Source organism: Argiope bruennichi, chromosome 7 (genome assembly GCF_947563725.1).
Source record: "Argiope bruennichi chromosome 7, qqArgBrue1.1, whole genome shotgun sequence".
NCBI classification, from domain to species: Eukaryota; Metazoa; Arthropoda; class Arachnida; order Araneae; family Araneidae; genus Argiope; species Argiope bruennichi.
In genome coordinates this window covers 131,245,774-131,272,285 of record NC_079157.1, presented here as the reverse complement: position 1 = coordinate 131,272,285, position 26,512 = coordinate 131,245,774, and the positions used below count along the sequence as shown (strand labels likewise).

At 32.7% G+C, this 26,512-nt stretch overlaps 2 protein-coding genes across 2 annotated transcripts in view; one reads left to right on the top strand and one right to left on the bottom strand.

Annotated features, from left to right (window-relative positions):
- Positions 1–1,449, top strand: part of LOC129975579 (uncharacterized) — a 47,621-nt gene extending 46,172 nt beyond the window's left edge. The window contains exon 10 of the mRNA XM_056088642.1: positions 1,242–1,449. Coding sequence (XP_055944617.1) covers positions 1,242–1,449 — 208 coding nt within the window. The remainder of the gene's footprint in view (positions 1–1,241) is intronic.
- A 3,491-nt stretch (positions 1,450–4,940) lies between these two features.
- Positions 4,941–25,264, bottom strand: LOC129976753 (uncharacterized). Its single transcript, XM_056090486.1, has 9 exons — positions 25,204–25,264; positions 22,439–22,623; positions 15,951–16,049; positions 13,709–13,808; positions 11,224–11,312; positions 7,550–7,601; positions 7,421–7,443; positions 6,171–6,237; positions 4,941–5,231 (listed from the first exon to the last, which is right to left on the bottom strand). Exons 1-7 carry the CDS (start codon positions 25,214–25,216, stop codon positions 7,424–7,426), a joined length of 558 nt encoding a protein of 185 aa, XP_055946461.1. The 5' UTR covers positions 25,217–25,264; the 3' UTR covers positions 4,941–5,231; positions 6,171–6,237; positions 7,421–7,423.
- Between the last annotated feature and the right edge of the window lie 1,248 nt (positions 25,265–26,512).

Below are 26,512 nucleotides of genomic sequence, written 5' to 3'. Positions count from 1 at the left end.
ATACCTGTTTCAGAATAGGGTCGTCTTTCACATATCTGAACAATTATTGAGATTTACATTCCAGAAAATCGAATCACTAATATTTATGATTGATATAACCAATGGGTATAAATAGAGATAAAATAGTGAAAGGGAAACACTCGTAATAAAACAAAGTTTTTCTTGTTAGGAGCGTCAGCAGAAGACTACAGACAAAATGTAAATGAGTCCGAAAGGTCATATTGTTACGGGACTAAAGGGGTTCTTTTCGATTTGTTGGTCGATGAAATAAACACTCCTTTAGTGACATACGACGACTTTTATTAACACGATGACGACAAATATGCAGCCGAGACGAACACAGGAAACACACAGCAGCACATTAAAACAAACAATACCCCACAAGCAGTAATCTTTAATAAAAAATACCACAGCACACAAAGCGGCCAGACAGAATTCAGCAGAAGGAGGTATCTGCACAATTTCAGTCTACAATCCCTCCAAACGTCTGCAATTGTTGGCTTTTTATATATATATAACTATACAAGAATTTTATTAAGCATCCTTTTGAGCATGGTATGAATTGGTTCAAAAGAAATATGTTTAAAGGGAAAGGTACAGCAACAAAGAGAATGTGTTTAATGATGAAACAAATTTTACCACTTCCCAAGGTAAGAAAGAAAAAGAAGCTAAAATGCACTGATAAAACAAGAAGAGAGAAGGGCATGATTTGTACAGCATTACACGGCATGCGATTTGTTCGCCCCATAATACAGGAGAATGTATTGTTACGGATTATTTCTCCATCGGGGTTCTTTTCGACGATTTTTTTGGTTATTTTAGTGAAGGCGACGAATTTTATTAAACACGAAGACACGAAAACACACAGACGACAAATGTACAGCCCAGATGAACAAAGGCAACACACAGCAGTACAATACAACAAACAGTAGCCCACAAGTAGTAATCGGTAGCAATTACAACCACAGCATACAAAACGGCCTGACAGAATTCAGCAGGACGAGGGAATTCACGTAGCTCCACTCTACGACCTCTTCAGTTCTCCTCCAGCAATTCTCCACTGTCTCCTCGCTATAGCTGTATCCAAATGACGACTCACTACTACATGACTGGCTACTCCGCACACGATTCGATGGTGCTTCCACAATAAACACAATATTGGGACACAGCTCAATTTAGCAATTGCTTGATTTCCACACACCGCTTGCTCTTCGCTGGACTGACCCAGCTACTCTTTACAGGATTACGACTCCTTTCACGACTACAACTGACGGCAGCTTGAGACTGCCAGTCTTTTATAGTCACCGGGAGGCGGCCAGAGCTGGTTCTGGTCCAATCAAGCGTATCTCGGTTCCTAATGGCTTAATTGCTAAAACTCTGAAGGTTTCCAGTAATAACTATTTTGTCGCCAAAGTCTCTAAATTCGTCGCCAAGCTCTGGTATTACTGACACGACATCCGATCAGCACCCAACAGAACTGATCGTAAAACGGTCTTTCCAGTGAGAGAACTAACCATGCTGGGAAGCAACATTACAGGTTTGTAACAATATCATAGCCAAATATCAATTAAATATTTTTACCTTATACATTCTTAAATTTATTTTTTTTTTACTTTTAATTTATGTGAGGCAGTTCTTCTGATACTTTTGGCAAATCAAGTTGTGAGAGATCTCTTATCTAACTAAGACATATATTTTCATATCAGAGCTTCTCAAGAAGAGTCTCAGAGGCAAGGAAACAGAGACAAGAAGAGACTTAGTTCCCTTGGGTATAAAATGACTTTAACAAAACCATAAGTATTTTCGCATCGATAACAGCAAGGAACAGCGATTTTCGAAGCCAAAAGCCTTCAAAAATTTTCAAAAGTAATGTATGGCTTTTTATAACTATATAAATAATTTTTTTTTAAATTACAACAGAGTGCAATTTTACATGCCATAGACAAATTAATAATATGTTAATTTTAATTCATCTTTGCATCTAAATTTTTATGTAATTACATATTTTTTATTTACATATTTTTATTAATTTATTTTATTTTTTGCGTTTTAACTTTGTCAGAGTGCTAAATATACACGGTGTCCCATAAGATATGCAGCATCTAATATTTTCAGATTCGGTTAGAACACATCAACACGAGTATTTTGATATATAACATGTGGGATCCTCGAATATAGCGCTATAGTCTAATTACACGAAGAAAGTTCGTTACGAATCTGGCAGTTTGTATTCCAAATTACAATGCATACTATGATTGCACAACATGGAAGCTTTCCTAGCTGACTATGCAAATTTGTGGCAATCAATGAGTTGAAAAGCGCTTCTGTAAGCGAATATGCAAATTCTTATGCGGCTCTGTTCCCTCACAAAATTCAAATCGATCACCATTGACAGATTTGGATGGTTTAAGGAGGTTTGATTTTGCAGGCTCGATGATTAATAAGGGTGAATGTGGCGAAACTGATTTTAAACGGATCTGGTTCAGTGACGAGACGCAATTCCACCTTCAAGGATATGTTAACAAATAGAATTGGGGGTTCTGAGTCACTGAAAATCATTATCATGCAATGGTTCACTTTGGCTCACAGTTTAATGTGCATAATCTGACGAAGGCGCCATTGGGCTAGTTTTTTTCATCGAAAATGTCACCACCTGTTAACAAATAGTTCTGAAGGTTTTGAGCCACTTAAAATCTTTATTATGCAATAGTTCGGCCGCTGCATCCAATTTGCCTCACAGTTTGATGTACGCTATCTTCCGAAGGCGTCAATGGTCCAGTTTTTTTTTATCGAAAATTTCACCGGTGAAGCTTATTTTGAAGTGTTGAATGACGGTGTCATCCTATTATTTCATGACATAAATTAGATAAAAGATTATTGGTTTATATACGATGATGCTAGACCTCACCGCACTCCGCAAAACTTCGATCTCTTAGCGGAACATTTTTACGATAAACTAATAGGATTAGATTCCGTTATGAGAGCAGGCAAAGGTATAGAGTGGTCACCTTACAGGCCGGATCTTAACCCGTGAGACTTTTTTATGGGGGCGTCTGAAAGACACAGTGTATCTTACACAGTCCTCAACATTGGACGACTTGAGGGCAGTAATTGAAATCGATGTCAAGAAAATTAAAAAAAGTTTTGCAGAAAGCAGTTGTGAAACTTCTATTCAGCACTTCACCAAGTCATTTCTTCGAATGGCCGACATTTCGAAAATCTGTTGTACTGAAAGTTTTCAATATACATTGATTTTAACTTGGTTTTCTCAATATACATTGATTTTAGATTGGTTTTTTTTACTACGACGTTATATTCGGGACCTCAAATGTCATACATCAAAATACTCTTCATCACGTGTTCTATCCGAATCAGTAAATATTAGACGTGCATACCTTGTGGGACTCCCTGTATTATGAAACGTAATTAATTGTAAATTTTTATAGATAATTTAAAGATACGCAAGAAATAATTCTGTATATTCTTATAGATTTTAACAATTACCAAGACTTTCGAATGATTTTTATATCTGTTAACAAAGGATTCATTTTATATTCAGAGTTTTTATATAGCTGTCCACTAATGACCGATCATTGTGAAGTTATTTGTATTTTTAAATCACATCAGTTAAAAAATACTTCATATATTATTATTCAGGTTTAATTGCACTTTCAATGTTTCCAGTTCTCGATATAAATACCTGATACAACAAGGGTAGCGTTTTAAAAAAATGGGGGAAGGGCGCAGTTTTGATATTTGCCTCAGGCGCCCTTTTATGTATATGCGCCACTGGCATCTAGGCGACACCGTTATTTCTAAGGAAATGAAATGCGCGTTCAATAAAGGAGACCGAAAATTGTTCTTTTTAAGACAGAGATATAACCGAAATAATGAGTGTCGATTGTTCCTATTTTATTATGCGACTTTTATAGACTGAATAAAACTTTATAATAAGTCACTTTTATAATATTAAAATTGTTCCCAAATGCTAAAGGCGTTCCTTCTGCTTTTTCCTTAGGGGCAATATTGTCATTCAGAAAGATGATTCATTAGAGATTCTTCGTATATTCGAGGTCAAGGACCACATTCCCCAGCGAATGGTGTTAAAAATGCTGCTGCTGTTGGACGTGGAATCGCCAGCACGACGGTGTTAGAACGAAGTATTTACACCATTTGCAATGCAGCAAATCTTCTGAGTAGCGTCCGGGCAAAATAAAATTTAAACCGCCATTCATGAATGAAATGTGTTTAATGAATAATAATGCGTTTAAAAAAACTGGGATCGCTATGTGATCTCTTTTGTTATTTAAACTGTTAATCCGTCTTTAAGATATACAGAACAAATTCTTTCCTTTCTTTGGGTATGATTTTTCTTTGATTTATCTTTCTCCAAAAGATATCAGGAAGGAGATCTTATTATATGGAAATGTTTAGGGCCCATCCAATATAACTCAAGAAAAGTAAGCTATTTCTTTTTTAAAATGTTATTTAAATGAAATAGTATTGAAGATCTAAAGCTAAAACTTTAAAATTATATAATCTAATAATTTTTAAATAGTATTTTCAAAACAGATATAGGTGATAAGAAATATCGTGATTTCTTTTTTGAATCCTGCAAACTAATGAACATATAAAATAAAAAACAATTATAATTTCTTAGATTGAATAAAGAAAATTATAAATATGTTGTCTCAGCAGGGATATAATGTTAATTAATGCAATATCGCACTGAAGGACTGCAAAGTTTCCAAAAGAAAAAAATTGGAAATGAAATTCTTTTCATAGGAAACAAAAATAACCAAAGAAACTGTAGCCATTGCAGAAGTATTTTTATTTGTGTTTCACATGATAAGCAACACTGATTATGTGCATATGATAAAATCAAGTTAATACATAAAGACATAGTACTGTGCATGTCATTTTAAAAATCCTTTATTTGAGCCTGCGTATCCATTGAATGATACGTTTTAGAGCATAGAAATAGCAGAAAGGGAAAAATAACGCTACGTTCAATTGAAAAATAGGACATTATTAAGATTGAATATTTTTCACACCAGATCCGTGCCTCTCGAGCTCAATCACTTTCTGGCCTGCTCTTTCTTCAGCCTGTAATTTCGCTTCATCACAGCAATCTTCTGTATGGATTTTTCCAAAATGCTCGTGAACGCCCAGACGGAGATGCCGAGCCAGCAGCCGATGAGACCGCCGATGTAACTGAAGAGCTCTCCCTTCTGGAAATAAAAATCGGATGGACATTCATCATAATATAGAGATGGATGAGTGAAGACAAATAATAAGGGTCGCAGAACTAAAAGTCAAAATTGGCGCGGTGTTTTAGATGCAATGGAAAGGTTCAATTAATAAACTCGTAATATTCTGCTAACTACGGTATTGAAATAATTGAAATGAGCCGCCTTTGGCGACCACCTAGTTCACCCAGATAATTAACTTTTTAGTTGTTTAATATGGAAGGAATTTTATGAAACTTTTATTTCGTGATTTCGTACACTTAAAAAACACGAGTTTAAAGGAATCATTGTCAGTGCAAATTTAAAAAAGTATATACCCAAAATAAAACAGGAAGCGAAAAGATTATTTCGGAGTTAATGTCCGAAAAACCCCAAAAAATTCTTACAGATAAAAAAAAAATCAGATCAAAAATCATGTATGTTTTAATGGGAGAGGAATTCGTTTGAATTTCATCGTATCGGTAAAAAAATTTTAGAGATTGAGTATCGAATTATATTTTTAAAATTCATGAAAGAAGTTTTTTAATGTACGGAACTGGAATGACGGAATGTATTGATAAAATAGTAATTTTTTAAATTTTAAAAGAATATAAAAACCATTTTTGTGAAATTCTGTGATGACATTGAATAACAAGCGGAGAAGTAAATCTTATCATTTTTAATTGCATTGTAAATAACGTCATCTCTTTTTTATTTAATAGGTTTATATTATATACAACAATATACGTTATTTTCTGGCTCCTGTGTTCCCAATTTTCGATTCTCCCGAGTTTTTACATATTAACATGATAAAGTGCTCAATGACTTTTTATTATTCTATGCATTTAAGAAATGCCTTTCAATGAACAAAATATGTAGTAAAAAGAAAACTAAAAATACGTCAATAGTGCCTGCGGGCTACTAAATTCAAACTTTACCTACCGCATATAAAGAGTCATGTGACATTATTTTAACATCAGGATTTTTCAGGAAAACTATGATTTCTGCGCTGTAAAAGAAAATTAAATTTTATCTAATGCACAATTCCTCTGAAATACACACTAAAAAGAATTTTTCTTATTTATTTACTGGATAAATTTAATTTCAATTTACTGTTCCAAGATTAATACACGAGGACAAAAGTGGAGCCCATTTGTCCGCACCAGAACATAAAACCGAAAATGGAAGACATTTTATCCTCTGTGAGAGATGGTTTTAGCGATTCCTTTGACATGTGTCGATCCAGGAAAGGGAATCTTAGGCATGTTTGGAAGTTATATCAAGGGCATTAGATATATTCATCCCTTCCCTTGTAGCATAAGAATTAGAGCAATTTTTAAGAGCTCGTATTAGAAAAAAAAATTAAATAAAAAAATGGGATTCAGATTAGAAAGCAAGAGAAAAATTTAGAATAAAGCCATGTAAGCACATTTAAGATAAAAAAAATTGATTGAGATTAAAATTAGATTAAGAGATGTCATTACATATATATAACTGTTTTTTCCATTCTCAGATTAACCCAGCAGGATAACTGAATAGGAAAAATAAAGAATTTTATCAGAATCTAAGCATATGTGGCTTTTTTCTCAAAAAACAATACATAAAAAGTAAGCACAGTTCAATAACTCAACTCACAAATAGGCACAGTTGTCACTTCAACTGCTTCAAGAAGTGAAAATGAACGATACTTTCTGAGGCATAGAATTATATTTTTTTAGGATAAAGAGTGGGCAATAGATTATCAAATTTTTCCAAGAATATTAAATGATGGAGAAAAATAACGATTTCATTGACAGAATTAAATATGAAATCAAAATTATGCCAATAAATACTAATAAAATGTTGCCAAATACAAAAAAATTAGTTAAAAATATTACTCATGATACGAAAGACGCATAAAATTCAACATCCAATAATATAATAATTTTCATTTTACTCCACCTAACCCTGCACATGATCAGAAACTTGCAAAATAAATAGATAAATAAGATTATTATTGAGATATTCTTCTTCTCAGAGAAAGGCATGCTTTACTTTTTTCCAAAAAATATTTTTAAGTGATTTATTAGTACATAAAATGCTTCAATGCTGCAATACTGTTAAGGATTACTCAGTAAAAGAAAAAAAATGTGATGTGGAAACTTCAATACAATTTTTTCTAAAATAAAAACTTTTTAAAAATATCAACTTACTTTTCACTCTTTAATCCACTTTCCTGTACGTTGCATTGGAAGAAACATACTCTTATGAATTAAAAAAAATCCATCAATGAACAGGAATAAGTGAATGAAATAATTGAAAGCTATTTGAATAAATTTTACCAAATTTTGTATGTTTTCTGTTTTCACTACTGTGTACGGATATCTTTGTTTTCTAAACGAAAAAACAAAGGAAATAAATAGATTAAAAGCTATTAAACTGAACGAGATATTTTTTCTGGCATAAACATATTTTAAAATAAGAATTGTGCTCCAAGATGTTTATAATCAAATTTTCTGAATTATCTAGAATATAATATAATAATGAAGAAAATTTTGGTTCTGGTAGCTAAGTTTTAGATACTTAGGGACTATAAAGCTTTAGTAACAAATATTCTGCTAAGAAATTTATGCATAGCACTTCACTGACACCGTTACTTCGACATGGGATTGCATGCATATTTTAAACTTAAAAGAATATAAGTGAATTTTTTAAGTGAATATTCACAAAAGAATGAAAAGCTATAGAATTGACATAAGTTTCAAAAATGGATAAGACAGCAAGCTGCATTATAATTTTTAGTATCAGCTATTGTGTATAGATTTCCTTTTGAGATATATCTTCTGATGAATTATGAATACTGAGCTCTTTCTCTTTTGTGATTTCATGAATGTTGAATCAATAGAAAGTGTAAGTCAAACTGAGAGACAAGAAAAAAATTTAATAGAGTAGGTTTTAACCCTTACAGTCAGACTTTGCTTTTTAAATCCTTAGTAAAAATGGTTCTTACTACGACGACCCCTGTAAAAGCAATTTACTTGATTACCATTTACGAAATAGAGAATGACATATTTACCCATTAGGACTGAAAGGCTTGATTACGAAAAAAAACCCCAGCATATAGCAGTCAAATAAGTCAATGATTTTTCATTCAATAAGAAAGATTTAGCACTTCGAGATATAACTACATAATTTTGTTATTAATTTTCTAAATTTTTTTTTAAGTTTCAGATGTTTACTTTTTGTCTGAAACTTTTACAGTTCATTCACCTGATATAAAGCAACTGAAAACAAACTGTATTGAGAAACTAATGAGCCAAGAATTTATTCAATCATGAACATTTGCATATCCTTGGTGACATTGAAATTTCTCGAAAGCATGCAAAACACTTCCAACTGGCCGATGTAGTGCGATAAAAGTCTATTTTGTATATTGCAGTGCGTCTATCTGCATTGTATAGTTACGGAAGAATGAGCAAAAGACATTTTTCGAAAAAATTATCATCTTCTGAAATCCGGCTCTGATGAAATTAATAGAGGAATTGAAGCAGGCAGTGGCGATATCGGCACCTTAATTTATGAACATTAAAAGGCATTTTTCTTAGTAAACTGATAAGTTCGGCAGTTTTACATTTCAGCATACTTTTGGTAAAAATTTACAATTGAGTGCCCCTTGATTTTTTGGCGATTTTTTTTTTACGCCAAGACCCAATTCGGTAACCAACAGTGACGTCAATGAAAACTAAATAATATGGAAACCATAAGTAGTGCTTCATCGCTGAAATTTGTCCCCAATCGAAGGGGCACCTAAATCTACACTAGAACCATACTTTAAACTTAACTAAACTATTAATGGTTCATTTTAAGTTAACTTTTTATTTCAGTAACTTTGTGAAGAAGTGTATGTTTTTATTACTTTTTCGCATATGAAGTAAAAAGAAAGTATTGTAATCAACAAAAATCTCCACGTTTTAGACTTCCTTGTATTCGAAAAACTCATTTTTTGCATTCTGTTTGTCTTTGAACACGATAACTCACAAAGGTTTTGAAACAGGCAGATGAAATCTGGTATACGGACAAACATGCACAAGGAAGTTTTGTCTGGCTGTTCGAGTACAAACCAAACTAGAGCTACAAAACGTAAATTGCTAGATCAATAAAATTTGGTGCACACGTTCAGCATCCAAAATGTAGAATCTTATCAGATTTTGAACCCTTCGACAAATTTGTCGAGCGCTTCACCATCTATGGGTCTGAAGAAAAAAAAAATCATTCATATAAAATTTAAACTCGTCAATGCAATGACTTAAAAATCGATGCATTTTGAAGGTGGATTATTTATTTATTATGATATATGATCCCATTTTTGTACACAATATTAATTGAGTAGATACTAAGTAAACATAATAAAAGAGTTTTGCTGCAATGTCGCATTCGTAATTTAGAAAATTTAAAAGAGGTTCCAGCCGCTAGTCTAATATACCGCAGCATGATAATGTTTCATTTGCTTTTACTACTTAAAAATTGCTATTAATTACAACAGTGATAATGTAGAGACAAATATCATGGATATGTACAGACAAAGATTAAATATCATTGTAATGAGCTTTAATTTAAACTCAATAAATGAAACAATGAAAAATATTATAGTAAAATGTACTTAAAATATTTGCAAAAATTCATTAAATCAGGAAAAGCAATGAACGGAAATGAAACTAATACAATGGAAGAGATATTTTTATTAAATTTTAAATTGATGTAAAAATTAATTGTATGCATTAACATGCCTCGAAAATGTTAATATTTTGATTCATTTTTAAATTAAAATTCGAATTTGAATTTTGAAAACCCATTTCTTAGTAAACCCAAGAAGTGGTGGCTTAGTGTCATTTAATTAGCACTAAATACAAAACCGAGCTCCAGAGTTCATTTTTAATGACTTTTTGTGATTTTTTCTTCATTCATTCTACTTATTTGCTCTCTCTCCTGGCGATGTTTGTTTATTCATGAACAAAATTTCTCACTTTTTCCCCCTCTGAAAATTACATAAATCAACACAAAGATGAAATGCATAACTAATCTGGAAAACTTATTCTGTAAAAAATGATGGCATTTGTACATTTAAAAAAGTATTTGAAACGAAGACTTGTCGATGTTTACTTTTTTGGAGCTTAAAAATAAATAAATTTTTGATCAAGTAAATTAATTCATCTTGCAATGACAGTTTCCTTATTATTTATAACATGTCTTTATCAATAACTATACTCTTTCTAGTGATTACAGAAACAGGTGCAAAAATGTTTTGACCTTTCCCCCTTTAAACAGTGGCGTAAAGACACTGACAGTGTAAATTCTATACTTCAAAAGGTGTCTACTCTCTCAAAAAGTTTTCAACATATCAAAAAAATGTCAGTTGAAGAAACAATCGAAACAAGCTTTAGAACATTTTATAAAGATTTACAATATTGCATAATGCGTTCGCAATTTTGACGCAATTGTTCATATGCCTAATATACTCTTAAAATTATTGAAACATGCATTATAAAAAATGATTCAAAATGCTCTATAAAACAAGAATGCGAATCTTGAAACATCAAAGTTAGTAAACATTTATTCTTGGGTATAAGGTGCTCACTAAGAAAAGGTTCGATTTTTAATTAAAAAATTAAAAATCAAATGAAAATTTTAAGGATTTTTCCTCAATTTTTAAATATATTATTGATCGAAATCCATTTATGCATTAGTTTTGGGTTAAATCGCTTTTAATTTAGAATTTTTTTCAAAATTTCAATAAATTTTTAAAGATATTTAAACAATATTTACAACATTTTTCATCTCTTTAAGTTAATGGATTTACATTGGTGGTGATGATATTAAATATTTTTTTTGTGTGCACTCATGCTATCGCTGCTATGAAAGCGAAGTTTTCTTGCAAAACTTAATACTTGAATAATGAATTTTTTTTTTGTTTCTTTTGGCTTTATCAGAAATGAATCAAATTTGAGAGGAAACTTACAAACAGTCTGGTTGACATTCCAGTAAGCATGTGTGGCGTATCTCTCAGTTCTTGCTCATTTAATGAAGAGTAGTGACATCCTTTATATCCTGGAACAGTTGGATTATATTAAAGCAATGAAATGAGGAATTGCCTGCGCAAGAAAGAAATTGAATGGATCATTCTCAGTGGCATCTCTTCTTGATTGCAGCTTGGAAATCTTTTTGCTCAAAGGGAACGATTCAAAGTGAATCTACTCAAATTTTCAGTTGCATCTTCAACTTTGAAGGAGAAAAAAATTCCCATCTACTGGCAGGATTGCTTAAAAAGAATAAGAACCTTAAGTTTTCTGCATGGGGCATTAAGTAATTTAGAAGCCTTCTCTCTCTAGTTTTGGAGGAAATTGATTCTAACTGTCTTGGTATGCCTTTTGAGAATAACATTTTGATTTCAATTTAAACCGTCGCTTTGAATTGCATATGCCGAATTGTATATTCCAGATATTGTAAGTTATAAATTCGCTTCAATAAATTCTTCCACGATATTTAACTTTCTCATCTTTTACAGGGTTATAATGAAAGTTTCACTCTGAAATGAACATAAAAGAAAAACTATCTGACCAAATGTTTCAAACTTGACAGTAATTTAAAGGAAGTCATGGGAATTTCTTTTCTGCCCCAAAAAAAGTTCAAAAACTCACCACTAGGGGAGAAATGACGCTGTATGCAGTATTGTTAAGCAGAATGGGACATGAAGACATCGGTTTAAAATGTGTTTAATCGTTTCTGAAACGTGTTACAAAGCATGTTCAATGTGGCTTCCAATATTTTCTGAAAGCAAGTTAAATCGCATTACTGCATTCTCAACAGGAGCTCTTCGCATATCAGGAGGAATGTTACGCACATGTCTGTGTATCGCATCGTTCAATTCCACCAAATTGTTCAGATTATCACCATAAACAGTGCTTTTTGAGATAACACACATTGAACATGCTTTGCAAACACGTTTCAGAAATGATTAAACATATTTTAAACCGATGTCTCCATATCCTATTTTGCTTAACAATATTGCATACATCCCCATCCGCCCCTGGTTGTAAGTTTTTTTTAACTTTTTTTTCGTCGGAATAGAAATTTCCATGACCTCTTTTAAACTATTACCAAGTTTGATAACATTTGGTCCAGAAGTTTTTCTTTTATGATCCTTTCAAAGCTGTACCTTAATTATATCCACCCTATACTTTGCCAAAATAGGAAGATGTTGTGTCGTACGAAAGCTCTTCAGTTCTCCTTTTAACCAAACTGTATTTAGAGAGGATTTTTCATTTTTTTTTTCACAACACGTTTTACGGAAATGCGATTTTGCAAGTAATCCACCTTTTTCATTTAAAATAAATGATGCAAATAATATTTCCATCGTCCAAAAATGGAATAAATACTTAGAAATAATTTTTATTCGAATTGAAGGTACACCTCAATATGCAGTTTCAAAATTATTTCAATTGAGTAGATTTGTTGGTGGTGTACATAAACACAATTTAAACGATGAATTAATTTAATTTGAAGCAAAATTTGGCATTGTCTGAAGTTTTTCGAGAAAATGTGCGCAATCTTATAATAATATCAGTTAACTGCGTTCATAATCCTTCTTCTCATATAATATTAATTTAGATAAAATTCAGTAGGTTTTTATCCGTCCAGCTACGATGAGTTCCCGCGTTTCACAGCGGCACGGGCTGTCCGTTCTGTCAATTAGTCTGTCATTCCATGTAGTGTAGATATGGGCAAATGCCTGCCGACATAAAAATAAAGATCAAGCGCCAGATTCTAGGCTATAGATTAAATTACATTATGTACAGGGGTTAACATTTGGGAACATATAGGTTTAGTGGCTCAAAAATAATTTCTAACACAACTAACACATTTCTTCACAATCAACAAACACTACTGGACATGACATCCCCTATTGTTCTCTCTCTGCTTCTACACACCCCGTCCCTCTCTTTTTTTTTTCTCCGGTCAATGCTATCCGGGGAAGACCTTGGAACCCCGGGATACAATATTGGCCGGATATCACCTTTTTTGGGTGAGAGGACCATGGGCGATCCTTATTGTTAGTAAATATATCAGATATCATGTTATTTTTTATAAAATAATGTTTTTTATTTAACCTTTTTTATGTAATTCACTTTATTTAGCGGTTATTTGTCTGATATAATTACGACTAATTCAGATTTACTTGATTAAATTTTTAATTTCATCCGTTAGTATATTTTAAAATAACTCTAATATCTTTTTATCTCTTGTTTACGTGGAATAGTGTATATTTTTGTTTCCTTATTGTAAGATTGGACACTGATTGAAAATGAATTTTTAATTCTGCAATACGTTTGAAAATAGAAAAGTAAATAGATAAACATTCAAAATCTGTGTTATTCCAAACAATTTTCTCTCTCATTTCCCATCTTCCAATCTCAAATAAATCATTCGCTGCTCTGTGAACTTACTTCTGCGGCACATATGTTCTGTTGTCAAATGCATCGTCATGCCCATGTCACAACCGATGCACTGTTTGAAAAATTCAGATCTGCACAATTCTTTGCACATCTGTGTGGAAGGAAAACATAAAATTACCTCAATGCACGACAATAAATAAATAAAAAAAGAACTATTTAAATTTCCATTGCTTAAATGAGTAGAATTCAAACCTTCTAAAATTCAACTCACTTTTTATCCTTCTGATATATCATGACTCATTCTCTTAGAAATTTCTCTCAAAAGTGCAAGTTCAAGAATGCATTCAAATATTTCACATGCATAAAAATTCTCAGGTTGAAAATTTGAAGTATTCCATTAAAATCAGCCTCTAAAGCATCCTTGAAAGCATCATTTATATTCATTTAATATAGGTTTAATTATTATGTTATAGCTATTCAACAAGTCATTATATTTTAATATAAATTTAATAATATTGATTATTAGAATATTTCGAAAAAACTTAAGTATTGTAAATAAAGCCCAAATACAATCGCAAAGCATGTTATAATTATATTTAATTATATGAATTTTCGTCTTTTTTTAAATATAAATATAATCCCCTAACAAAGCAATTTTTTGGGTTAGGTTTTCATTTACATCGTTGTTATAAAACTTTACAAAGTTTTGGAACATTTTTCTATTTTTTGTTTTTCTAAAGTTCTTTTTTTTTAATCAGTGATTGATTTGAAATACTTTTAAATCCAATTTATACCTGTACAATCACAGTGTTAAAAATTAACATCTAAATTCCTCTATCGGGGTATCTACAATTTCATCTTCTGCTATTTCGGAATATGAGCTTTTTCCTTTTTCCCCCCCGAGTTCGTTTTCCAAGAAAATGTTCTGAAATATTCAAATTATAAATTAAATCAATCAATAACAATCGGTTTTGCTTGAAATATTTATTGATAGCTTTAATTCTGGACAATACTGCAAATCATATTATTAAATGTAAAATAAATGTCCTTTCTTATTAGACTTACAGTTTCCAATACCGCTGTATCATCGTTATTTGCATCAATAAATTCTTCTAGAGCATTACAAGTTTGTTCAAACTGTGTGTACACCGCTTTAATAGAATCTATTTTGACTTCGCAGCTAGTGTCACATAATTCTTGAAAGGAAATATTTAAAATATATTTGTAAATTTTCGCACAATTTTGTAGATACATAAAATAAGCGATATAAAACTTTGAAATATACAAAAAAATGCAACATATTCTTCTGAAAGCGGCATTATAAATTAATACATTAAAAGAATGTGATAGGCAAGGCACATAAATTGCTTGAGGGTTTAGAGCAATTCTTCTAGATTTTACACCTTTATATTTCCTTTCCATGCTGCTACCACAGCCGTGTGCCTTTCCTCTAAAATTCATTTTTCTACAATATCTAAATCAATCTCTCTTAACCTTTTCAATAAAGTCTTTGCTACTCTTTCTCCAGTTACATCTCTCCAGTTATTTTAATAAACCCTATAAATAACTCATTTATAGTTCACCTTTTCTCTTCAAAATTTTCAAACTTAATAATGACGGAAGTTTCATCCTCATGGTAAATATCTGGGTACTATAGTGCTATCATATCCTCTTTAATTTCGTTAATGACTTCCTTTCCTAACTCAAAAATGATTTGTTCTAGTGATCTATATGCTAAATCATACATAATTCTATTTTTCGGATTCTTTATTCTGTTTATATGATCTATTATCACGGGAGTCGTATTTACTTAAAATTCGATTAAACTTAAAAAATTTCCATTATCATCAACAGACTTATCAATGTAAGGGAAATAATTAAAAATTTCGCATCATTTTTTTAAAAACCCGAAGCATTAATTATTTGATGACATATTCATTGGATAAACTTTTCTATTTCAAGGCAAACACGTAATAAATCAAGATACAAAATAAGAAGTTTAGATTTCAAAAAAGGGAAAAGAACTGACTTGATTTTTAGAATTAAATTTTATATCCGACTGAAGAAACAATGATTAAACTAAAGAGTCTCATTTCATAAATGCTTCTAAAGTTTAAGCCGCTTTAATGATTTCGAGAAGCAATTTTATTACATTTTCATTGACATATTATTTTTTTAATAAATTTATCAGTTTATAGCCTCAAATAATAATTAATCATTGATAGATTATATCAGAGGTACTTAAAAATGAAGAAACCTCCAATTTCTTAAGTATTAGAGCAAAAAGTCTTACTTCTTGAGAGCGAGGTTTTGCCCCATTGATTGTTGCCATTTTAGTGGTATAATCCGTGCAGTTAGTCGGATACGGATATGGCAAAAGGTGATCTTCTTCCTGCAATGTAAAATAAGAAGAAAACATATCCTTTTATTTCATGCACCAACTGTCATTTAAATAGATGCGTTCCGGATCACAACTTCAATTACTTTTTTTTTAACCTTTAATACCACCTTCTGTGTTCTTGTATCAAATTGTAACAGAAATGAATGACTTACTTTTGTCTTATAAATTTAAACCTTAACTGGGGAGGTGAAATTTTAGGACTTAACTGGGGAGGTGCGGTCTACGAGACGGCATTTCATTTACACTCAAATTAAATTTTCTAATGAATATATTAGTATGAAAAACTGCCAATATATTTTGCAGATATTTTTCTTGATATATAGATACGTTTTAGAAATTTTTCAAAATATATTATCATTGAAAAAAGTAAATGCGTTGGAACATACATTTTCTTCTCAAATTGCCTGTTACAATAAATAATATTCTTGAAAAAGCATATTACTTTTTACTTTTTAAATCATATTTATTTTTACAGTATATGAAAGTATATAGAAGACAATATAATGTAAAATTCAACAATTATATGAAAAATAAAAAAAAATGACAATAGGTAAAATTGGCCCTTTTTTTATCGGCTTGTTTGACTTTCATAGCAGAGTTTCCAAGGGCATTTTAAACATATAGGTTAAGTACTAGAATAAAAATCAACCTATAAATTCTGCATATATATATCTTGGTATATTAATATATTTTATAAATTTTTCAAAATACATTATCACTAGAAAAAATAATTATGTTTGAACATACATATTAAAATCAGTTGAATGCAAACTTTCATCGAAAACTCTTCTGTACAATTATCCTTATCACTAAAATCACTTTATGCTTCATTTAAAAGTGTCTGGAACACTGCTTCCTAATACGATCAGTAAATTGGATGATATTTCGGGGCCCAAGCTTTAGCGCCATCTGCTAAGCCTTGTTTATCACTGGGACACTTACAGGGAGATGCGGTCTTAGAGACCGCGCTCGAAGAAATAACTGAATTATTTAAAAAAGTATCTGCTGAAATCAGTTGAAAAAGTGCACGTGTATTGAAGGTCACAAAACAGGAAGCTACAGAGTCAATTCATTCAATTGAGCTAAAAATAGAACAGGAGTGACCGAAAATTCATCGCTAGCCGTCTCACAGACCGCACGTCCCCAGCTAAGGGTTAAAAACATATGTCATGTAAGTGAAACAATTGGGCATTGATCCTATAGAATTTATTTATATTTTTATTTTCTTTATATTTTTTGAATTTTTTTTCCGAAAACTTACACTAAAATATCGAGAAAAACCAAACAAAAGTATATAAATATAAACCACATTTATTTGCAGGTTCATAAAGTCTTTAAAAAGTTTCAATAAAACTGTACAAAAAAGCCTCTCAGAATTGTATAATTTATGCTTCCAAAATCGCTCTGTAGCAAATGAATCATTAAGTGCATTTTATGAGATTGTGTCTTTTTCTGCTTCTTGTCATTAATGCAGGATGACCCCGAATTCGTGATGCATACTTTAAGGGCTGCGCAAATGATAAGGCTCAAGCACAAGAAATAAGAGACGAAATGAAGAAGGATAGAGTTTTGGAGTGCGATGAATGTAACCTGATGAACGAATCCTTCGGTCACCTCTATATCCCGATTTATTAGGGTGTCTAAAAGTTTCTTTCTCATCCCGCTATGAATGGCCTTATCTGGGTCTGCTTGTCCAAACATGCAGGCTTATCTATTAGCCGCCTATGTCACTTGATGTAAGGACAATAGACCTTCAACTGTCGCAAAGCCGGGACAACATCCCAAAAAGTTCTTTTGTCCATTTGGTTGGATTGGAAAGGCATAATTTTCTACGAGCTCCTTCCTTTAGGTGAAACAATAAATTCTACGAAATACTATCATCAGCTGAATCAACTGAAAACCGCCATAGCAAGAAAATGGTCAAAATGAATGAACCGATCAGGCGTTGTTTTTCATCATGACAATGCGAGACCACCAGAGAGAAGCTCTTACAGTTTTATTGGGATGTTTTACCGCATCCTGCCTACTCTCCAGATCTCGCTTCATCTAATTATTATCTTTTAATGTTCTTAAAAAATTCACTTCGCGATAAGCGCTTAAAATCCATCAGCGAAATAAAAGCGCACTTTGAGGATTATCTTTTGTCCAAAACACAATAATTTTAAAAATTAGGCATAATGAGGCTTCTTGAGAGATGGAGAAATATAATGGAGCAAAATGATTCTTATATAACAAAATAAATAATATCTTAAACTGTAAATAATGTGTATTCATTTCATATTAGAAATAGTAAAGAAACTTATGGGACACCCTAAAATATTTTTTATGGTCACATCCGAAGAGTCTTGTGTATGCTAGTTCTCCTGATTCATATGAGAATCTCATTGATCGAATATCTGCGCCTACACGTGAAATACCTGGCATCTTTGAACGCATACGTAAACTGCTTCACCAACGTTGCTAAGCACGTTAGTTGGCTCGTATTTGGGAAGTAATTATTGTAAACATTTCACTCGTCAACAACGCAGCCAGTAAACACTTCATCTTTCCTTTGATCTCTTATTTCATGTGCTTGAGCCTGCTCATGTTCCTTGAGACCTGTGCAACAAGTGACTATTGCAGCGACCAACACCGACTCTTAATGTCTGTACCATGAATTCGGAATCGCCTGTATATGAATGCAAGAAACTAAAAATGTGTTGTTATGGTTCAAATAAGAAAGCGATTTATGTTGCTTAACAGATACGGCTTAAGGATTCTCATATCCATTTCTACAAAATCTCCCCTAAAGTCTTGTATTGCTGCCTCATCGCAGCGGGAGAGTGTTCCTGGACGGAGCGAGCGAAGTAAGGTCACTCAAGGTGGAAGGCCATTCCATTATTCTCAGCTAAATGCAATACATGCATGAGGCAAAGTCAGACTTCAGACTTTGGTACCTCTGGGTCTTTGACCTCTTGAAACTGCATTTTAAGCCCTTTTATCAAGAGGCGTTCGGGCTCATGGACCTGGTTCGATGTTACTGTCGACCAGGTGTGATAAGCCACAATAACATTTCTATAAAATAGTGGATCATAATCTTGTGTGGTGCAGTGGATTTTCTCATTTCTACAAAATAATGAATCATAATCTTGTGTGCTGCAGTGGATACCCATACATGTAAACATCGAGGATAATGAGTGTGCGGATGCTTTGGCCAAAGAGGCACAAAATCTTGTCCAACCTAATTCCACCATCACACTTGCAGATGTGAACGCTGTGGCCAGATGTAGACTTATAAATCAGCCCTCTAGAAAACCTTTAATCACTGACTTTGATTTTCCTAGAAATGTAATAACTACACTGGCTAGATTAAGAACAAATCACTATAAGAGAATGAAGATCCTTCCCGATGGGACAAGAACTTATATTTACTACAAGAACAGCCCGGAAACTCAGCTCACACCGAGACACATCTTCGAGTGCTCATCTATTACCGCAGATATCTTAAAGCTTGGCTGGTTATAGCTGATGGATCCGCTTCAGGAGATCCTTTACAATCCTGAAGCACCAAAGCTGGCGGCATGGGTCCTCCGAACCGTTGACAATATTTGAAACTACATTTCCTACATTTTACATTTCCATGGACACGACAACAACAACAATAACAATGAATCATAAAATGTTTTTGCATCGTGTATATATCTGTGGAGAAAACAAATATAATCTAAACATAGTTAATGAATGTAGTAGAATTAATAATAAAATAATGAAGGATCAGATTTTCCCCTGCTGTTTAGTAAGATCTATTATCAGAATTGAAATTCTTAGACTTTTAATACCGAAATTTTTATTGAAATTGAGAAATGTATGAACGAGTTAAAGCTATACTATATTGTTTTTGTTGTTGTTATCAAGATTTATGTTTGGGAAGTGAAAGTGAAATATTAGTTAATTTAATTAGAATAACGTTTTTGCGGGATTTTTGGACACAGTTCGTCATCTAAATCATGTTCGGATGAAGAGTACGACAGGGGATATTTTTAATTTTGTTCCCAGCCAGACTAATAACAAACCCAACATCTAAAAGCGATACTCATAAAAAAAAATGTTTATTTCTTTCCACTTTCCGAGTTTAAAATAATTAGATTCTAATTTTTTTTTAAAAATGAGAAAAAAAAACTTTCTTTTTAAGCGCTTCTCTTTCCCACGCCTTTACTTGATTGTGAAAATGCAAATCAGCAGATGATCAATACTTTGACGAATTTGATGCGTATCTAAATTTTAAATGTTAAATCTTTTTTTCAGATATTATCCATTTAGTTCTCTTCGCCTTATAATTATGCATTAACTTATATTCTGACAGCCAAAGAGACAGACTTCCTCCGAATGGATTTCTTTTAAAATTTGGCCAAAATCTACAAATTTAGAGGAGAGACTCTACAATTTTATTACATTTTTTTGGATTCAAAAACGCCTGGAACTTGGAAATGAATAAAAATTTCGAGTAAGAATTTTTTTGACGATTAGATTTCTCTTTGTGTACTTTGTGCACTGAGAGAGCAACAAAGTACACACGCAGAAACATTATGGCATTACACCGGCCATAATGGCACCGGCATTTATTAACACCGCATTTATGTTTATTTTCATGTCTACTCTTTATGTTTGTGCAATTGCGGAACTTGTAGCAGTTTTTTGCGCACTTCAGAAAATTGCAGTTTCTTATAATCGTAAGAGGGGTGATTCAAAAAACAGTTTACAAGGCAAAGGAAAAATACTTTATCAACAATAGATACAGGATACAAATGGTAATTAAGAGACATGCGTGACGGTCACTTAACTACATAATCACCAAACCGGTTGAGGCATTTATCACTCCGCTGAGCCAATTTTTTAAATCCTTCTTGGTAATAATCAGGTCCCTGGCCTTTGAGCCAGTTCTCGGCACCTTTTTGAACATCACCGTCTTATATAAAGCTTGTTTTGGATAAGTGTTTCTTCAATGCCGGGAAAAGGAAATAGTCACTGGGAGCCAAATTTGGACTGTATGGAGGAGTGGCTCCAGACCTTCCATCTAAACGTTTCCAGCAATATCTCTGCCCGCTCAAAAGAATAACACCATTTCGTCACCTGTTGCCATTGCTTCGCCCCCGTACACTCCAGCGATTTGTCCGTGAATGTCCGATGGGGGCACATTCTTGACCCATAGAAATTGTATGATCGCGAGACCACTTCTCTGGACGTCTTGCCATTAGTGTCGCTGTTTCAGGTCTCAGTACTAACACGATCCGCTCAAACGACTGGTATGAGACAACTAACGCCATCTGTCTCCACTCTGGGTAACAATATTCCCATCCACAATTTCTACTTTCCAAATACTGCTGCTTGTAAACTTTTTTTGAATCATCCCTCGTATATACAGACAGCCTAAATGCTTTGGAGATATTATCCCACCCTGGAAAATGGAATCCTCCTGTCACAGTAGATATTTTCTGTTGCTTGCAAACACTACAGGCCGAGGGACTTTCAGTTTTTTTCTGTTGGGTTCCTAGCAATGTTGGAATTTTAGGCAATGAAGAAGCTGACTGCGCTTTCAAGGCAGCTTCAAGTTTATGCTAGATATCGATTCCATATCGTGATTCAAAACTTGCACCTTACTCATTATATCCATTCCCTTTGGCAGGAGTCTTGTAACAAGGAAGACTCGTAACAAGCTATATTTCATTAAACCGCACATTCGTTTAGGGTCGATTTTTCCAATAAGAACAGCCGACGTGAAACTGATTCAACTTCCCATCGCTCATACTCGTTTCACTCACAAATATCTATTATTTGGCGAGAGAGCGCCCAGATGCCCATCATGTGATGTAGATTTTACAGTCGCGCATATCCTAGCTGAGTGCCCCAACTTTAATTCTCATCGTATGATATATTTGAATTTATCTTCACTTAACATACGGGAATCAGTGACAAAATCTCTCCATTAGTATATTTTTAACTTTTTAAAGGAAATTAGGTTTCATCATTTTATATAGATGTTTTTCTATGATTCACTTGTTTTACCTGACTTATTTCTCTGGTTTTGATTACTGCTGTTTTACTGAACTGATTTTTAATGTACTTTATCTATTTAAACTTTAACTCCTCACTTGGTATCATCTCAAAGCATATGATTGGCGCATTATAGCCTATTTTTGGCTTTTACGCCATTAAATTTTAATCAACCAACCTTATATTGTGCCCCATCTCGTGCCTTCTTCTGATCTCAAATGTAAATTGTGACGCATTCTGCCATCCTTTAAAGTTCTCCCCGAGAATTTCAATTCAATCTCTACGGCGAATTTTAGCAATAGATACTTTTGGCATCTAAAAATGAGTATAAAGTGGGATTCTATACTCACCAGTGTGATCTCTACAGCATAAATAAATCCTGATCTGATGGCGTGGCCCTCGAAGACGGGATTTATCGGATTAAATGGAGGATGAATGGCGAAGAAAACCTGAGGTAGAGCCGGGTTAAAGGATTCCTCTTCATGCAAAGTCAAATTATAGCGGTAGACTTCAGATACTGTGAATGTGTCTAATTCTGTTAAAAGATTTTGCAAATTGATTTGATGCAATTAAATTATCATGAATAAGCTGATAGCGAACAATTAGAAGGAAAAATTATCTAACTGCCTAAAGTGCATGGAAGTAGAAGGAAGGGTTTGCTGTAAAAAGGAGGTAGCTCCAATTATTCAAGCTTGCAGAAAGCTGTAAAAAACGTTTCAAAATTCCAAACTTTAAATTGTGTGAAGATTTTTCTTTTGATAAATCTTCTTAATTGTTCCTACATATAATATGACAGTATTTTCACTCAAAAATATCTTTTCCAGATGACGTGGCACATGTTGGAATGTTGGAGCTACCTCTTTCTTGGAACCAAATAGATAGTCTGTTTATCCCTATGAAAAATATTTCACAATAAAAATGCAGTTTACCATAATATTATTTTATTTAAAGTAAACTTACAAAATATATACACAACTTGGCTTTAAAAACAAAAAATTATATTCCCATTAATCATCACACTCTCCCTCTGTAACGTCGGGCTCTTCTGCTGCTGCGTCGGATTGTAGGCCATCGTAGAACCACATATCATCTTTTGGGACGTATTTGTGAGTTAGTTCCGTTACATCTTTGTATTTTGGAAAGGAATGGGAGTGAGAGGGCTGAATGTTGTTTAACATTAATAGAGTAAAGTTGTGGATGTTGAATATTTTTACTGGATTGTTACAGAGTAGTCTAAAACTCTCTTTACATAATATGTGTCCTGTATAAATTTGAGATTTTTCATGAGAAAAAACTTTATATTTCGTTATAAAATACTTTTGTTACCATTAGAAATCATGTAAGGTGTTTCCTGGAAGAAACCTTTTAATAGGTCAACGAAGTTAAAAATCATTCCTTGGGTAACTTGAGTAACAACGCACTTTTCACTTGTCTTCTCTATGATACCAGTATACTTACAAGAAAAGTAGAGTTTCCTTGTACGCTTTTCAGTGTTTCCGAAGGCATGGTGGGGGAAAATGGCGGTAGCTCCAGGAGCCACCTCTATACTGCAACAAACTAATGAGACGAACAGCTCCATCGCTTGAGTATCGCGAGAACTAACGACTGTTGCTGCATCTTTCTGGCACCAAACGAACAAGTTTTTATTTTACCACATGATAGTACATGCAACTCCAAATTCCCCTAGGTTGGAGCTACATCCATTTTGCAGCAAACCCTTCAAATGGTAATGATTATAGAGTGTGAAAAAAGAGAGGCATCAACCCTTACTATTACTGAAAATCAAAGTATGTTAAACTTTGTATGCAATGAATCGGTGCTAAATTGATCTCCAAAAAAAATTTTTAAAGTGTCATTAGAAAATGTATTTTTCCCTTTTGGAATATCAAAAATCTTTTAATGTTTTAAAAAGAGGGGGAAAATTCGCATTTTGTTTTCCCTCAATTCTAAACAATATGTTTTTATATGCGTAAAAAAATGTATCCAGGAAAATTTTCAAAAATTCCAAATTATATGAAAAATTAATAAGATGTATAAAACTTTCTATTTATTAATTTAAATTTAGATTCTGCGATAAACGATGCCTCATTTTAAAGAGTTTTTTTCTCTTTATTTCACAATAGATGACAAAATTCTTTATTAGGGCGAAATTGGCTGTTTAGTAAATTTTATAAAGCTTGCATCACATTAATGCTTTCGAACAAGCCATTAATATGCATCATTTACTGATATATATGATCAATAGAAACCTTGTTGACTCAAAATTTAATGAATCAGTTTTCGTTCACAAATAGCTATGATAAGTTTCATTTCCTTTTCTTTATACGAGCCAGAATTGGAGCCAGTGATCTTACGATTCCAAGTGATTTAATGGTAAGTCTAAGTCTCGGAGCTGGAGGATTTCCGAATATAAAAACATCTCTACACAAGATCCTCTGTATGTCTTGTCCCGGTGTCTATTAAATGGGACGACGTTGAGTGACAAATGATTTTCATATGGTGTGGTGCAAACATTTGACATGAGAATGTTGACTATGGTGTCTGACCATTATTACCACATTACGTTGTTCCTGCCAAACCAGCCTTTTTTTTAATTTGAAACGGGACGTTGGAACAAAACTAAAGAAAAGGAAACAAAACTATAGAGTCAATCAAATCTGTTAAACTAATTTCTCTCAAAACTAACAATAAGGAATTAACTTTGTAACGAATTATTGAAAGCTCCCTAAAACCGCATATTTTCCCAAAAACAGCTCACTTTACCAAAAAAATGAACATCTATTAGAAAAAAAATTGCCACCGGCTTCCGTGTCTACGGTTAACGCTTCTACACAGTGGTCTGGGCGTCCCGGGTTCGAGTCCCAGTTCTGACATGGTTGTTCTTCTTCCTGTATTTTATCTGTGAGGTGTATGAAAGGGCCGCCTCCCCCTGTGAGAAAGGATAGTGCAAGCGTGTGCGTCAGTGTCATCTTCATATGAGCTAAAGTCAGACTTCTGCCCTCGGGTGTTCAGCGGTATTTACCCTCAGATGCTACTGCACTCCTCTTTTCCCGATCTCTTGATCTTTTGAATTGGTGTTTGAATCCAAGGGGGATAAGCAGCAACAAAAACTTACCAATGTCCTGCATTTCTTGTTCCCTTCCGTCTTGATATAAATGGAGATTCTCTGAGAAGCATTTAACGTATCCTTCAACAGTTTCTTGAATATATGAAACTGTTACATTCTTCTTCCTAAAATGTAATAAGACTTAATATTCGTTTCGAAAAAATGCATGTAAAATCAGGTTATAAATAAACTCCATAGTCTCTAACATTGAATTATTATTCATTAAAGAAATGCCGAATCAAAGATAATTGACTTTAATCCAAAGTTTTACTACAGAAAAGGAAAAAGAAAATTCCGCCGAGTATATTAGTTGGAAAAAAGTTTGCCATCAGAAATCAATTTTGAAATACACATATAGCAGAATATTACATAAAAACTTCTCATGTTGCAAAAATAATGTTGTTTACGTTTAATTAATGTACTATAAATAGCAATAAATTACAGTTGATTTGATTCTAGAAAGCAAAATGCACGTAGAAACAGATTTATTAATGCACTTGAAGTCTATAAGATGGATCTTAATTCCAGATTTCATAACTGCATCTATCTGCTATTTCAAAAAAGCAGATTTAATTGGTTTTAGCTCAATCCATACTTCTGTTTATTTATTTGCATCGTATAAGAACACAAGTAGTGATCAAAATATCAATTTATCTATGAGTAAAATATTAATTTATGGAGTTAAAAAAGGGAATGACACAGCTCATAAATTTTACTCAGAGTCATTATTTTAAAGGTATTCACAGAAGTCAGAGAAACTTTAGTATTTATCTACATCTTTAAACCATTTACAGATTATTTTTTTTGATACTACAACACTATTAGCAAACTATTTTTAGAAATTATATAATGTAATGTATTATGCATATATTAATTATGTAATGTAATGTCTATGTAATTAAATGTTTAATACAATGTTTGATGACGCAGAAATATTTACGTAAATATTGTGATTTTCTATTCCTTTTAATTCATGGCCAACTTTCAAATATTTACACAAATTATCATACACACAGAGCCGACAATGTGCTTCAATGGAGTTCGGCTTTTATATCTCCTTAAACACTAAACATGATTTATGAAAATATGTTTATATTATATTAGTTTAAAACAGTTTTATTTAGACAATTTTTGATAAGAAATATATTATATTGGTTCGATACCAGTGATCAAATTGACATTGGTCAATCAATGGTCAATACTAATATTTCATTTTTATTTTGAAGAACTTTATTTTGTAGAAGGCCATAGAAAAATCTTCCCATTTTTATCAATTCGTGTGAAAATGAATGCTAAAAATATTTCTGATATTGAATCC